This window comes from Phascolarctos cinereus, unplaced genomic scaffold (assembly GCF_003287225.1).
Source record: "Phascolarctos cinereus isolate Bilbo 61053 unplaced genomic scaffold, phaCin_HiC Scaffold_2;HRSCAF=192, whole genome shotgun sequence".
Taxonomy (NCBI): Eukaryota; Metazoa; Chordata; class Mammalia; order Diprotodontia; family Phascolarctidae; genus Phascolarctos; species Phascolarctos cinereus.
In genome coordinates this window covers 23,485,056-23,498,731 of record NW_027555625.1, presented here as the reverse complement: position 1 = coordinate 23,498,731, position 13,676 = coordinate 23,485,056, and the positions used below count along the sequence as shown (strand labels likewise).

The following is a 13,676-nucleotide window of genomic DNA, read 5'->3' as shown; positions in this document are numbered from 1 at the left end:
TCTCTTTGGGACACAGACCTAGAAGTGGTATTGCTGAGAAGGTGAGATTTTAGATGAGATTTGAAGGAAGCTAAGACCGATAGGAAGTGGAGAAGAAGGAGGAAGAGGAGGAGGAGAGAGAATCTTAGGCATTGGGGATAGCCAGTGAAAATGACTGGAGTTGAGAGACAGAGTGTTTTGTCTGAGAAACAGCCAGCAGGCTGATGTTCCTGGATCACAGAGTCTATGTTGAAATGAGGAGACTTGAGAGGGAAGAGAGGGCCAGGTTATGAAGGGCTTTAAAATCCAGATGCAGAATTCTATGTTTGATCCTAGAGGTAATAGGGAGGCATTGGAAGAGTGCTGTGTATGTGTGTGTGTGTGTGTGTGTGTGTGTGTGTGTGTGTGACAGAGACAGAGACAGAGAGACACACACAGAGACACACAGAGAGGGAGAGACAGACAGAGAGACAGAGAGAAAGAGAGAGAGAGAGAGAGAGAGAGAGAGAGAGAGAGAGAGAGAGAGAGAGAGGGAGAGAGAGAGAATATCAAGATCAATTTGATAGTGGAATAGAGAATGGATTGGAGGGGGGAGAGACTTGAGGCAGCATACTCACCAGCAGCTATTGCAGTAATCTAGGCATGAGTTGATGAGGGCATGGACCAGGGTGTGGGCAGTGTCAGAAGAGAGAAGGGGGCATATTGGAGAGAAGCTGCAAGGCACAGCTGTGTGAAATTGATGAGAAATGTTGCCAGTGGGAGGTGCTATAGAGGTGAAATCTACAAGAGATGCTGGAGAGATGAAATCTACAAGCGCATTGCAAAGGTGGAATTGATGGGCCTTGGTACCATATTGGATATGGGGATAGAGATATGGTGAGGAGTCCAGGATGAGTCCTAGGTTGAAAGTCTGTGGGACTGGGGGTATAGTGTTACCCTCTACAGTAATAGAGGAGGTGGAGGTGAGGGGAGGCTTTAGGGGGAAAGATAATGAGTTCTGTTTTGGACATTCAGTTAGAAAATGTGAGATTAGAGGTTAGAAGAGAGGTCAGAGCTGGACAGACAGATCTGAGAATAATCAATATAGAGGTGTTAATTGAATCCATGGGGGCTGATGAAATCACCAAGTGAAGTAATAGAGAAGAGAAGAGGGGCCCAGGACAGAGCTTTGGGGGATACCAGTTCCTGCTCGAAGACTGAGTTTTCTCTTCATTACTCTAACTCATCTTATTTGGCATGTATGTGAGATATGGGTGTGAGCCTCCTCCTCAGCCTGGCTGCCCTCCTCTGGAGAGTTTCCAGCTTATCCACGTCCTTCCTAAAATGAGGTGCCCAGAGCTGAACACCATCCTCCAGATGTGGCCTGATGAGGGCAGAACGAGACACCTGATGAACTCAAGTCCCACGGAGGCCAGTTAGGGAAGACGAGAATCAGTGGCAAAGCATTAGGATCTTGCTTTGAAAATCCAGCCCCTCCTCCTTGGCCAGCAGCCCCCCACTCCCCCCAGCCTGGGGCCCAGCACACCCACTGGGTCCAGACTCTGCCTCTGCCCAGGCCGCATGTCTGCCAGCACCACAATCCAATAAACAGCTAGTAAAAGGCCTCTGGATGGGAGAGGTAATGAGCGAAGCGCCAGGCTTGGGGCAAGCGGGGGCACATTCCCCTCGGCGGGGTCCCCCCATCCCAGCTGCTCCCATCAGGAACTGTCTGAGCTCCTGGTTCATTACTGGCCCCATAAAACTAGCCCTGGGGGCTAGAGTGCAGACTGGCCTGAGCTGGCCATAAAACCCACGCCAGAGAGGGGAACCACCTGCAGGAGGGAGCCCCAACCAGCCTGAGGCCCAGGCAGGGGAGAGAGCTGGGCACAGAGGGCAGAGGACAGAGACGAGGCTATGACCAGAAGGGAGGCCAAGGGCGCTGTCTGAGGCCAGAGTTCGGTCGTTGTCAGCAATCAGTCTGGAGCCAAGGTCACGGATCAGCTGGTGTCTGAGGTTTGGGGGTCAATCTATTGCTGGAGTAAAACACCCTTCCAATCCCAGGGTTGAGAGACAGCCTGATGTAGGGAAAGAAACCCCTGGTTCAAATCCTGCCTCTGACATACGGTAGCTGGATTACCCTGGACAACAGCTGAGCCTCAGTTTCCACATCCATAAAATAGGGTTAATAATGCTGACATTATACCAAGGCCCTCAGCATGGGTAATCCTCCCGTGCAAGATTTGAGGGACTCCACAGACAAGCCTCATGCAGGATGAAAACAAACGGACGGGTTGTGATCTGTACCCTTGCAGTGAGTGACCACATGAAGGAGATGATTGCCCCACTGAAGTGTACCAGCCTCCAAGGTCTGTTGTGAGGGTAAAATCACATAAAGTGTGAAAAGTATTTCACAAACCTCCATCACCTAGCACAGTGCCTGGCATACAGTAGGCACTTAATACATGCTGACTGATTGGTGAATTAAGGTACTTTAAAAAGTAAGTTGTTGTTACTGCATCAGCTTGTGGCCAGGTTTAGGGGTTACTCTGTGGCTGGGGAACATAGAGGAGAGAGAACTAGCTGCCACTAGTTCTAATGGACCCCATTAACAACAGCATACCATAACCACTGAGCTAATGGGGCTCATAGGCCCAATGGTGCATTTAAGGTGGTGATGAATTCAAATCTAGCCTCAGACACTTACCAGCTGTGTGACCCTGCTCAAGTCACTTCACCCTGTTTGCCCTAATTCCTTCTCTGCAAAGTGAGCCGGAGAAGGAAACAGCAAACCACTCTAGTATTTTTACCAAGAAAACCCCAAATGGGGCATGAAGAGTCAAACATGATTGAACAGCAGCGACAGTCATAATGATAACACAGGAGCAAGCAACAAGCATTTATTTAGCCCCTGCTGTATACCCAGGGATACGAAGATAAAAGAGAAATGGTTCCTGCCCTCAGAGAGTTTCCATTCTACATAGGGAGACAAGGTATGCAGTAAAATGCCGGGGTCTTTTGATGTTCAAAGGAGGGGGTCCTATTCAGGCCCAAGGTGGTCTGAAGCTTAAGGGGTCATGGAATGGTGGAGCTGGAAGCATCTCAGAGGTCACCTGGTCCAATCCCAGAGGAAATGAGCCCAGAGAAGTGATCCGGCCACCTTGCAGAATGGAGATTTCTCCAAACTCCTCTTCCAAAGTTGTTTCTAGCCATAGTCTTGGCCCCCTTTGGGGGAGTGACTCTGCCGTGGGTGGGCTCTAATGTGGAAAGGAAGGTGGCTTGGGACTGGGTTCCATCTGTCTCCTTCCAGAGAGTAGGGGAAGGGTCCAGCCTCGTACGATGCTGGCTGGTCTGGTTTGTCCAGTCTCCATCACCTGCACTAAGGCTGCCTTACTTCTATAGCATGTTGGGAGAGTGAGCCTCCCTTGTCACTTGGCAGCCCCTGGTCACTCCCTTCCCAGGACCCCGTTCCTCCGCTGTCTCAGAGCCTCCGCGCTGGAACCACCTTCCTTCTCTCCTCTGTCAAACTGCTTCCCTTCTCTCTTTCCCAATGCTGCTGGAGACCTCTCTCATTCGCACAGCTCTCCAACCTAGAGGTGCCATGTCCTGGTCCATGTCTAACTCTCTCCTTTCTGCCCTCCCTGGCTTGGGTTACAGGAGCACTTTTGGAGTCTGGACAAGATGGAATGCAGGATGCCTGCCAATGTCATATTCCAGATCTGGGATAATGACAAGTTTTCCTTCGATGATTATTTGGGTAAGTGGGATTCTTCACATGAAATGTCCTAGAAGCAAGAGGGAACCACAGAGGGTTCTTAAGGAGGGGAGTGACAGAGTCCTATCAAGTAATTCAATTCATTTCAATAGCCATTTATTAAGGGTGCAAGCACTAGGGATCCAAATGAGAAAAATAAAGAGAGCCCTTACCCCAAAGGAGCTTATGATTTAATGGCAGAAAATATGTCTGGAAAACTAGGCTGGAGCCCCGTGGTTTCTCCTGCCCAGAATTCACAGAATCCCAGACTTTCACAGGTAGAATTTCTCAGCTGCCGTCTCTTCCAGCCTGACACAAAAAATATCCTTTCCCCAGCCGTGACTTGAAGTCCCCCAGGGAGAGGAAGCCCACCACCCATTCCACGTGGGCTGAGGTCTAGTTGTTCTCCCAACATCAAACCTACATCTTGCCTCTTTGTAGCTCTCTGCCTCCCCCATGATTGCTCTGGGTCCTGCCCTCTGGATCCGAGTAGAGCAAGTTTTATCCTTTGCTGGCATAACCTTTCCTGTCCTTGAGGGCAGGCACCATGTTCTCCTGAGTCTTCCCTTCTCTGGATATAGCATGCTCTCTCTCTCTCTGCAGCCCACCCTCACATGGTCCAGGTTAGAAACCCTCCACCAGCCTGGCGGCCCTCCTGGACACTCACCATCAATGTCCTTCCCAAACTGTGGTGCTGAGCATTAGCTTCCCTCCCCTCCATCTCCTCCACGTGCCCCTTTCCTCCCCTTCGGGTACTATCCCTCCGCCTGGCATGTAATCCTACAAAACCAAACAAAACCAAATCCTCTTCCCTTGACATTCTTGCCCGGATGTGATGATGATGGTAGTCAACAGCTAGCTTTGATACCACACTTTAAGGCTGGTAAAGCACTACAAAAACTGGTCATCTTTTCTGACAGTACAATGCTGAATACATGCTAGGTGTTTAACAGATGTTCACTGACTTGACTTAACTTCTCTTAGCTCAGATGCCATGACTCAAAGGCCTCTTTTGCACTTGGACAGCTCTTATCTGTTATTTTGGTGTTAGGAGGGCTCCTGAAAAAATTGTCTAGTTTCTGTATATGGACTGTGAATGATAGATAGGCAGAGGAAGAGAGATAGTACGGTGCCGTGGCTAGATTTCTGGGCTTCCTGAATTTGAATTCTATTAATGACATAAGCATCAGATGTAGCTGGCTGACCAAGTCACTTAACCCTCTCTGAACCTCAGTTTCCTCATCTGTGAGATGGGAACAATAATGCCTGTAGTGCTTACATGTCAGGTGTGTTATAAGGCTTGAGTGAACACATAAAGCACTTTGCAAACTTTAAAGAGCTAAGCTCCTTTCTCCTCTCTTTCTTCTTCCTCCTCTTCCTCCTCCTCTTCCTCCACCTCTTCCTTCCTCCTCCTCTTCCTCTTCTTCCTCTTCCTCCTCCCTTTCTTCCTCCTCCTCCTGCTCTTTTTCCCCTTCCTCCTCCTCTTCCTGCTCTTTTCTCCCTTCCTCCTCCTCCTCCTCCTCCTTCTTCTTCATAGATATGTCTGTTTACTCTCACGGTCTGGATAGGACTTTTAGGAGCTGGAGGGGCAGGGCTGCTGGGCATGCCATGCCAATCAGACAGGTTTGTCAGCTGATCTTTTGTTGCTTTTTGTACCTTCGTACATCTGCAATCCTTTGGCAGCTAGGGAGAACAATGGGTAGAACTTTGGACCTGAAGTCAGACCTGAGTTCAAATCCAGCTTCAGATACTTACTAGCTGTGTGATCCTGGGCAAATGGGGCCACAAGAGTCAGACATGACTGAAAAACAACTGAACAACAACAACAATAATTACTCTCCATCAAACCTAGGTTGTGGGTGTATATGTACATAAAATATATATATATATAATATATGTGTGTGACTGTATTTCAATATAATTGATTTCCTTTGTAATTCTCTGTGTTTTATTTCACACACTTAAAAACATTATTTGAGAAAGGGTCCATAGGCTTCACCAGACTGCCAAAAGGATCCATGACACACAAATACACAAAGTTAGGAACTCCTGTCTTCCATGAGGTCCCACCTGGCTTGGCTTTGCACTCTTTGCAATCTGCTTTCTCCAAATATAGGACATGTGTCAGGCTGCATGTGGCCAGATTTCTTCTCCTTCTCCATCACTGATTCTAGGAGGGAGCAGTCACTTCCCTCCACAGTTCTCATCATTCCTCCTAATTAAGTAGGTAAATGGAGGCAGAGATGGATCTTTCCCAATCACCTTATTAATCCTAGTGCCTTCCTTCTTTTTTTTTTTTCCTGTTTATACCATACGTAGCTTGTTTGCACATATTTGTTGCTTATTGTCTCCCCCACTGGGCTGTAAGCTCCTTGAGGCCGGGGACTCTCTTTTGCCTCTTTTTGTATCCCCAATACTTAGCCCTGTGCCTGAAACATAGTAGACACTTAATAAATGGTCATTGACTGGATCAAGAGGTGGGTAGATAAGTACACTGTAAGTAGATAGTGGAAGTATGAGTAGATGAAAGGATAGATGGATGGATGGATGGAGGGAGGGATGGATGGATGGAGGGATGGAAGGATAGATGGACGGATGGAGGGAGGGAGGGATGGAAGGATAGATGGAGGGATGGATGGATGCTAAGTAGACAGGTATATGAGGCAGCATGGCCCAGTGGATACAGCGCAGGCTCTGATGAGTTCAAATTCTGCCTCTTGTTGCTTATTGGCTATATGGTTTTAGGCAAATTCCTTAACCTTTCTGGGCCTCAGTTTCCTCATCTGTAAAATGAAGGGGTTGGGTAAGATGGTCTCTGAGCACCTTTCTACCTCCTGGTCTGTGAGATCATTGTGGATAAGTGGATGGATAGAAAGGCATGTAGAGAAAGAGTTATGGAATGGGGGTAGGAGATGTAGGTGGATGGATGACCAGACCAGAAGAGGGTTAACTGGAGAAGCAACTTCTTCCCTCCTTCCTTCCTTCCTCCTCCTCCTTCCCTCCCTCCCACCCTCTCTCTCTTCCTTCCTTCCTCCCTCCCTCCCTCCTTCTCTCTCTCTCTCTCTCTCTTCTTTCCTTCCTCCCTCCCTCCCTTCCTCCTCCTCCCTTTATCCCACCCTCTCTCTCTTCCAGCCTTCCTCCTTTCTTTCCTTCCTCTCCTCCTTCCTTCACTTCATCAATGTCCCACTGTATCCCTGCCCCTTAGGGAGGCCCTGGAATAATGAAGCCTGTATCCCTGTACCAGGTTCAATTCAGCTGGATCTCCACCGGATGCCCAAGCCAGCCAAGACCGCTGAGAAGTGCTCCCTGAACCAGCTGGACGACGTCTTCCACCCAGAACACTTTGTGTCCCTTTTTGAGCAGAAGTCAGTCAAGGGCTGGTGGCCATGCGTGGCTGAGCTGGGAGAGAAGAGGATACTTGCGGTGAGTCTTCACTGCCTTTTGCTGGGTTGGCAAGGGTGGCATCAGGGAGAAACGCCCATTAACACGGCCATCCTCCCACCGCCTCTCCGCGTGCCCAGGCACACATGGAGCCCCAGCGCCCATGTCAGTCAGACAGTTTGTCAAGAAGCTTTTATCTAGTGCTTACTGGGTGCCCAGCATTGTGCCACGTGCTGGAGATACCAATTCAAGAAAAAAGAAAGACAGTCCCTGCCCTCAAGAAGCTTATGTTCTAATTCTCTCCTCCCAACACATTAAAGGGAGCTGCAAAGGGAGGCAGGGTGGGGAGGAGGTGTACCCAGCCTGAGCCCCTCCTCAAAGGCCCCGGGAGAAGCTTATCGATAGAAGAAGGGGGCTGCAGGGGCTGAGGGAAGTGTCAAGGTGAGAAGGCCACAGACACGGGGCAGGCCAGCACAGCAAACAGTAATTAAGCGCTTACTGTGTTCCAAGTAATAGGGGCTGATGGAGCCCCAAGGTTTAGCTAAGATGAATCCCCAGTCTGAAGGAGCTTACCAGGTTGCTACCTGCCTTCCCCACCCCACCCCCCCCAATTACTAGTGAAATAGAAACGCCTTGAGAAAAAGCACTGATTTTTTTGGTTTGTTTGTTTTTGAGTCAGAAGCACCCAGCACAATTCCTAGCACATAGTAGGTATTGAATCTTATGGTTTTTTTCTTAAACTATGCAGCAGTGGGCTTAAGCTGAGTGTAATATGGTGAGGAAACTGCTACGATTGGAGTCAAAAGACCAGGGTTCCAGTCTTATGGTGAGGAAACTGCTACGATTGGAGTCAAAAGACCAGGGTTCCAGTCTTGCTGCTTAAAATCCGGCTATATCCCTTTAACTTCCTTGGACCTCTCATCTGTAAAATGAGGGAGTTGGGCTGGGTGATCTGAAGGGACTTTTGAGGCATTTGCTCTGTCATCCTATACAATGGTCTCGAAGGTCCCTTGCAGGTCTCTCTAAGACCCCTTCTGGCTCTGACCTTGAAGTCCATTGTTGGGCCCAGAATTTCTCCAGTTCTGATATTTTGTTTTTGGCTCTCTCAGCTCTGATGTTCTCTGTTTTGAGGTTCTGTGTGTCTTCCATGTTTTTTGTTCTGTAGTAGTTTCCGGTTTAGATGTTTTGTATTCTACAGTCTCCAACATTTGATGGTTAAAAGGCTTTTCAGGGGGCAGGTATGTGGCGCGATGGATAGAGTACTGGCCCTAAAGTCAGGATGACCTGAGTTCAAATCTGGCCTCAGACCAAACACTTGACACTTACTAGCTGTGTGACCCTGGGCAAGTCACTTAACCCCAACTGCCTAAAAAACAAAACAAAAGAAACAAAAAAAGGCCTTTCAGCTCTACCAGGAAGCTTCGCCCTCTTGGAAAAGTCATGAAGACTCATAGACTATCAGGGCTAGACAGTTCAAACTCCTCAAGTGACTTGCCTGAGGTCTCACAGCTAGTGAATGGCAGAAATGAGGCCTCTGAACCAGGTCTTTCTGATTCCCACAGCCAGGGCTCTTTTCATGAGGCCGCTCAGCTTCCCACCTAGTCCCTCACCATTTTTTCTCTAGTCAGCTCACTCTCTAGTCTCTCCTGGTGTGGTCAAACGGATGCCTCCTCAGCCTTAACCAGATTCCCTCTGTCTCCACAGGGCAAGTTGGAAATGACCTTGGAAATCGTTCCTGAGTCAGAACATGAAGAGCGGCCTGCTGGACTGGGCCGTGATGAACCCAACATGAACCCCAAGCTTGAGGAACCGAAGTAAGAGATTTATCTGCATTTAAACCTCGGCTCCATTGTGTGCATTTTGGGGGTGCTTGGGTGCAGGGCAGGAGTCAGCAGAGGGTCAGAGCCCCAAGATTTGTACCCCCCCGGCCCTCCCCCATCTGGCCCTGGTCCTTTGCTCCCTCGGGGCAGTGGTTTGACTCACCCCTCTGACCTTGGCCTTCCCCATTGTCACAGGCGTCCAGACACATCCTTCCTCTGGTTCACATCCCCGTACAAGACGGTGAAATACATTGTCTGGCGAAGGTTCCGGTGCTTTATTATCATTGTCTTCGTCTTCTTCATCCTGATCCTCTTCCTAGGAATCTTCATCTACGCTTTCCCGGTAAGGAGCTGGGGAGTGGGGTGGGATTACGGACACAAACCACTGCAAACCAGAGCCTCCTTCATCCTGAGAGGCTTGGGGAGGGGTGGAGGGGAAGGAAGGAGCCCTGAGCTGGTGGGAGATGGGGTGGGGGTAGGGGGAGTCAAGGGAGGGAGGCTGGGGAAGACAGAGCCCCTGCCCATCGGCAGCCCCTGGGGTGCCCTGGGTGCCGTGGGGAGAGCTGGGAATCATTGCTTAGGAAGAGCAGAGTTAGAGCCCAGAGGGGAGACAGGCCCAGAGGTGGGTGTGTGCCCCACCCCGTGGTGCCCTATGGGCCTTGTGGGAGTTCAGGCACCAGGGAGCTCCTTATGAACTGGGAAGGAAGAGGGGGCCCTTTAGCTCATAGGGACAGGGACATCTCAGAACTGAAATCCGCTTTGGAGGGCAGAGTTCAACTCCCCTAATTTTACTGGGACCCACGGAGGGGAAGGGAGTCTTGGCCAAGAGCAGTCACGCAGCAGCAGGTTGGTGGCAGAGCCAGGATTTGAACCCAAGTCTCAGGTTCAGGGGATTTTACCCCTCTCCCCTAAGGCCTCTTCCCCTACTGGCTCCAGCCAGCCTGGGCCCTGACCCAGTTGGGAAACCTCACTCTGAAGGGAACAGAGCTGGGGAAAATCGACAGCTCCAGGCAGTCTGGTTGGATTCCACTCATCATTTGCACGCCCCCCCCCCCACCTCATCCCCACCAGCTCGAGGAGGGACCATGGCAGGGGGGTGGAGGCTTGGCCAAGGAACCGGTTTGATTCCAGAGCTGGCTTTCCCTGGGACAGCCTCAGAGAACATCCTGTCCCAATTAGAGGCCCCTGAGTGCAGGGGTGGGGGGAGGTGGGAGAGGCGGGCAGGAGGGATGGAGCAGGGGATCCTCGCCAGGCTGGAAGGCCTGTGCTAATCAAGGGCATTGCCATTTGTGATTGCCTTCTCTGGGGCTGGCCCCAGGACAGTGAGGCTTCCATCCAGGAAGTCATCTGCCCCCCTTCTCCCCTAGCCTTTGAAGCTGAGCCCACACCGGGTTTCCAGGGATGGAAGTAGATGGATGGTCCTTTCCTTTCCAACTCCCAGGGCAGAGAGTGGGGATGGCTGAGCTTTCAAGGTTCCTCTGCCCTGAATTGTCTCCCATTGTGGGCAGACTGGGTAGGGGGAGACCCATGGAATGAGAGGAAGAAAGAGGTCCCTGCCCTTAGGGAACTCTTGCTGTGATGAGGAGACATAGTTTTTGTCCTGGGGAGGTCTTAGCCTAATGCAGAAGACTCGAGACGTATTTTTTAAAAAAGATCTAAGAAACAGAAACAAACAAACAAAAAGAATAAGTAGGGGCAGCTAGGTGGTGCAGTGAATACAGCATTGGCCCTGAAGTCAGGAGGACCTGAGTTCAAATGTGGCCTCAGACCAAACACTTGACACTTACTAGCTGTGTGACCCTGGGCAAGTCACTTAACTCCAATTGCCTAACCAAAAAAAAAAAAAAGAGTAAGTAGAGATTAAGATATATCCTGTAAGCACCAAGTATTACTGGGTTAATCAAGGAAGACTTCTTGGAGGAAGAGGCTTTTGACCACATTTTGGAAATGAAAACAAGGATTAGCTGGTGATGGGGCAGAGGGGAAAAGGGAAGAGCTAGATATAAGGACTGTTCCTTTTCAGGGGAGAAATGGGGCAGGGAGATGAAGTTGGTGATGGGGGTGGCAAGTTTAGAATCTTAGGTAGGGGGTACAATTCTTGTAAAATAAAGTACAGTTAGGGTTGTTAGGCTTGGAAGGAGTACCCGAGTTCAAATCCTGCTGCAGACTTAGTTGTGTGACCTTGGGACAGTCTGGACTTCAGTTTCCACATCTGTAAAATGGGTCCATTCCAGCTCTAAATCAATGCCCCTATAAGGCTTATGTGAGGTAGGGGCAAATAGAAGTTCTGAAATGAAGATTCCCTATGTCCAAGAGGGAGCAGGAAAGGTCACTCCTTCTCCTTCCTCATCTCTGGTCAGGGGACAACCTCCAAAGTCAATTCCAGACTCAAATCTGACTTCTCCTTTGCTTCCACAGCCCTGTAGAGCAGCATTCTCATTGGTCTTGTTTGAGGATCCTGGCTCTGGGCTGGAAGGGGCTCAGGGTACCTAGTGCAGCCTTCTCATTTGATACTTACAGAAAACTGAGACCCCAGAGGTTTAGTGATTTATCCAAAGTGATGAAGGTTCCAGCTGGCGCTGAGGCTCACTAACCATGTCTCCCTGTTTCTTGCCCTTCCCTCTCTCCTTCCAGAATTATGCTGCCATGAAGCTGGTGAGACCGTTAAGCTAATGGCTGGCCCACCTGCCTCTGGAGATGCCCCCAGGAGGTGCAGAATCCTGGGTCCCCACGCCTCTCTTAACCACTGTCCAGCCCCTCTGATGCCAAAACCCGGCCCCAGCTCATCCAGGGAGTGGGAGCTGCCTCAGGCTTGATGAACGGGCAGACGTGAAGCAGTGGGAGGGTGGTCCCTCACCTCAGGACACCCAGGCACTGAAGGGTTCCTCTCTCCTGACATCTCTAGCACTCCCCCTTTGGGTCACTCAGATTTTTAGAACAAAGTGGAGTTTAAGTGGTCAAAGTGGCTTATCTAGGGGTGTGTGTGTGTGTGTGTGTGTGTGTGTGTGTGTGTAGGTGCTTCTGTGTGTGTATGTATGTGTGTGTCTACCATGATGTTTTCTGGAGCATGAGCCAAACCTGCCAGGATGGAGAGGGTGATAGAATGAGGTCCTCTTTTCTTTTGAAACAGAGTAAGAGAGTGCAGGAGGGAGAGCCTGGGGATGGGGAGGAAGATGTGGCCTCCTTGAGAGATTGTCAAGACCCAGGCTGTGGACTCTGCTTTTCTCTTCTGGCTTTGCCTTCTGGGGCTCCCTGGCCATCTCTCTTCCCCACCCCCCCTTCACCTTTTTGCTGCTTTTACAATCCCAGGATCTCGAAGTTGGAAGGGACCCTGGTGGTCGTGCAGCCCAAACCAAATGTGAGAAAGAAGCCCCTTCTCCCACATCCTCCCCAGTGCTTGTCTCTGTCCTCACCTCCTCTCTCGAACTCTCCCTTCAGCTTTTCCTCCCTTGTCATCAGTTCCTTCCTTCCTGTCTGTGGAGTCAAATAGAACCCCTGATTTCTGTCCTCCTCCTCTCGCACCATCACTTCTCTCCCTCCCTGCCCATTTCTTGCCTTCTCAGAATCACAGATATCAGGGTCGGAAGGGACCTCAGAGGTCTCAGAATCCCCCTGTAACATACATGACGAGCGGCCGATCAGCTGGTCAGCAAGCATTCATGAAGGGCCTGCTGTGGTTGTGCCAGGCCCTGTGAGAGGTTTGGGAGTATGAACCATCAAGTCAAGAAGTATTTATCATTAAGCACCTACTGTGTGCCAGGCACTGTTCTGAGAGCTGAAGATATGAAGAATTAAACCATCCTTAGGCTCAAGAAGCTTGCCTCCCCTCTCACTCCCTCTCCCCTTTCCTCTTCTTTCATCCTGTCCTCTCTCTCTCCTCCTCTTTCTCCATCTTCCTGTTCCTGCTTCCCCTTCCTCATTCTGCTTCCTCTGCTCCTTCCTTTCACCTCCCCATGCTGCCTCCCCCCATACTCTACACTCCTGGGCTTGGGCTGGGGACCTGATATCTCTTTCTGGCTCCCCTGGCCACCCACCCTCTTAGGACTACTTGGCCATAGTTCGTTCTTCTCTGATAAGATGTACGGTCTATGGATCTGTGCATGAGTGGGAACTTGGTTGGCACAGTGCTTGGCACGTAGGAACTTAATAAAGGCTTGTTGATTCGATTTCTTGATAAGAGGGAGAAGGAGGATTTTGGAGTAAGTGAACAACAGCTAACTTAAAAAGCAAGTGGGGGAGGGGGTCTCACTCCCTTTTATCCTTTGGAATACTCTTGACTTGGCCAGATGGGAGTTCAGGGGGCCTCGTCAAACAGGTGTGATCCTTGTCATGCTCACTCGTAGAGGCTCGCTCCAGTTCTTCAAGCTGACCACAATTCTGTGACCCACAGGGGTGTCCCTGTGTCTGAACCAGATGCTGGGTTTTAAGTCCCAGGCAGCAGCGCTCCTGGCAGGGTCTCTCTGCCTCTCTGGACAGCACTGAACAAAAGGAGATGCTTAATAAAAGGCTTTTGGATGACAGCAGTGTTTTCTGACTTCCTGGGGGAAGGGCAGCAAGAATGAGCGGCCCCCAGGGTCCTTTGGAGTCTAATTTCTGATTCTATTCCATTCCAAAAACACGTATGAACGTTTTTGTTCTGGGGAAGGCTGGGCACTGGGTGCTGAGGTTTATATAGCTAAGAAAAAATAGGCCCTTCCCCTCAAGAGCTTTTACTGCACTGAGGTTACAGTATGGGTAATGTGGAGTGTTGTAACTGGTCCACAGGG

General features: G+C 50.2%; 1 protein-coding gene across 11 annotated transcripts in view; it reads left to right on the top strand.

The window, feature by feature from the left end:
* Nucleotides 1-13,430, top strand: part of DYSF (dysferlin) — a 257,583-nt gene extending 244,153 nt beyond the window's left edge. For all 11 annotated transcript variants that reach the window (XM_021001176.2, XM_078149256.1, XM_021001178.2 and 8 more), the window contains 5 exons: nt 3,613-3,712; nt 6,954-7,132; nt 8,795-8,904; nt 9,106-9,253; nt 11,545-13,430. In XM_021001176.2, the coding sequence (XP_020856835.1) occupies nt 3,613-3,712; nt 6,954-7,132; nt 8,795-8,904; nt 9,106-9,253; nt 11,545-11,583 (576 nt within the window). In that variant the 3' untranslated portion in view covers nt 11,584-13,430. The remainder of the gene's footprint in view (nt 1-3,612; nt 3,713-6,953; nt 7,133-8,794; nt 8,905-9,105; nt 9,254-11,544) is intronic.
* Nucleotides 13,431-13,676: the final 246 nt, after the last annotated feature.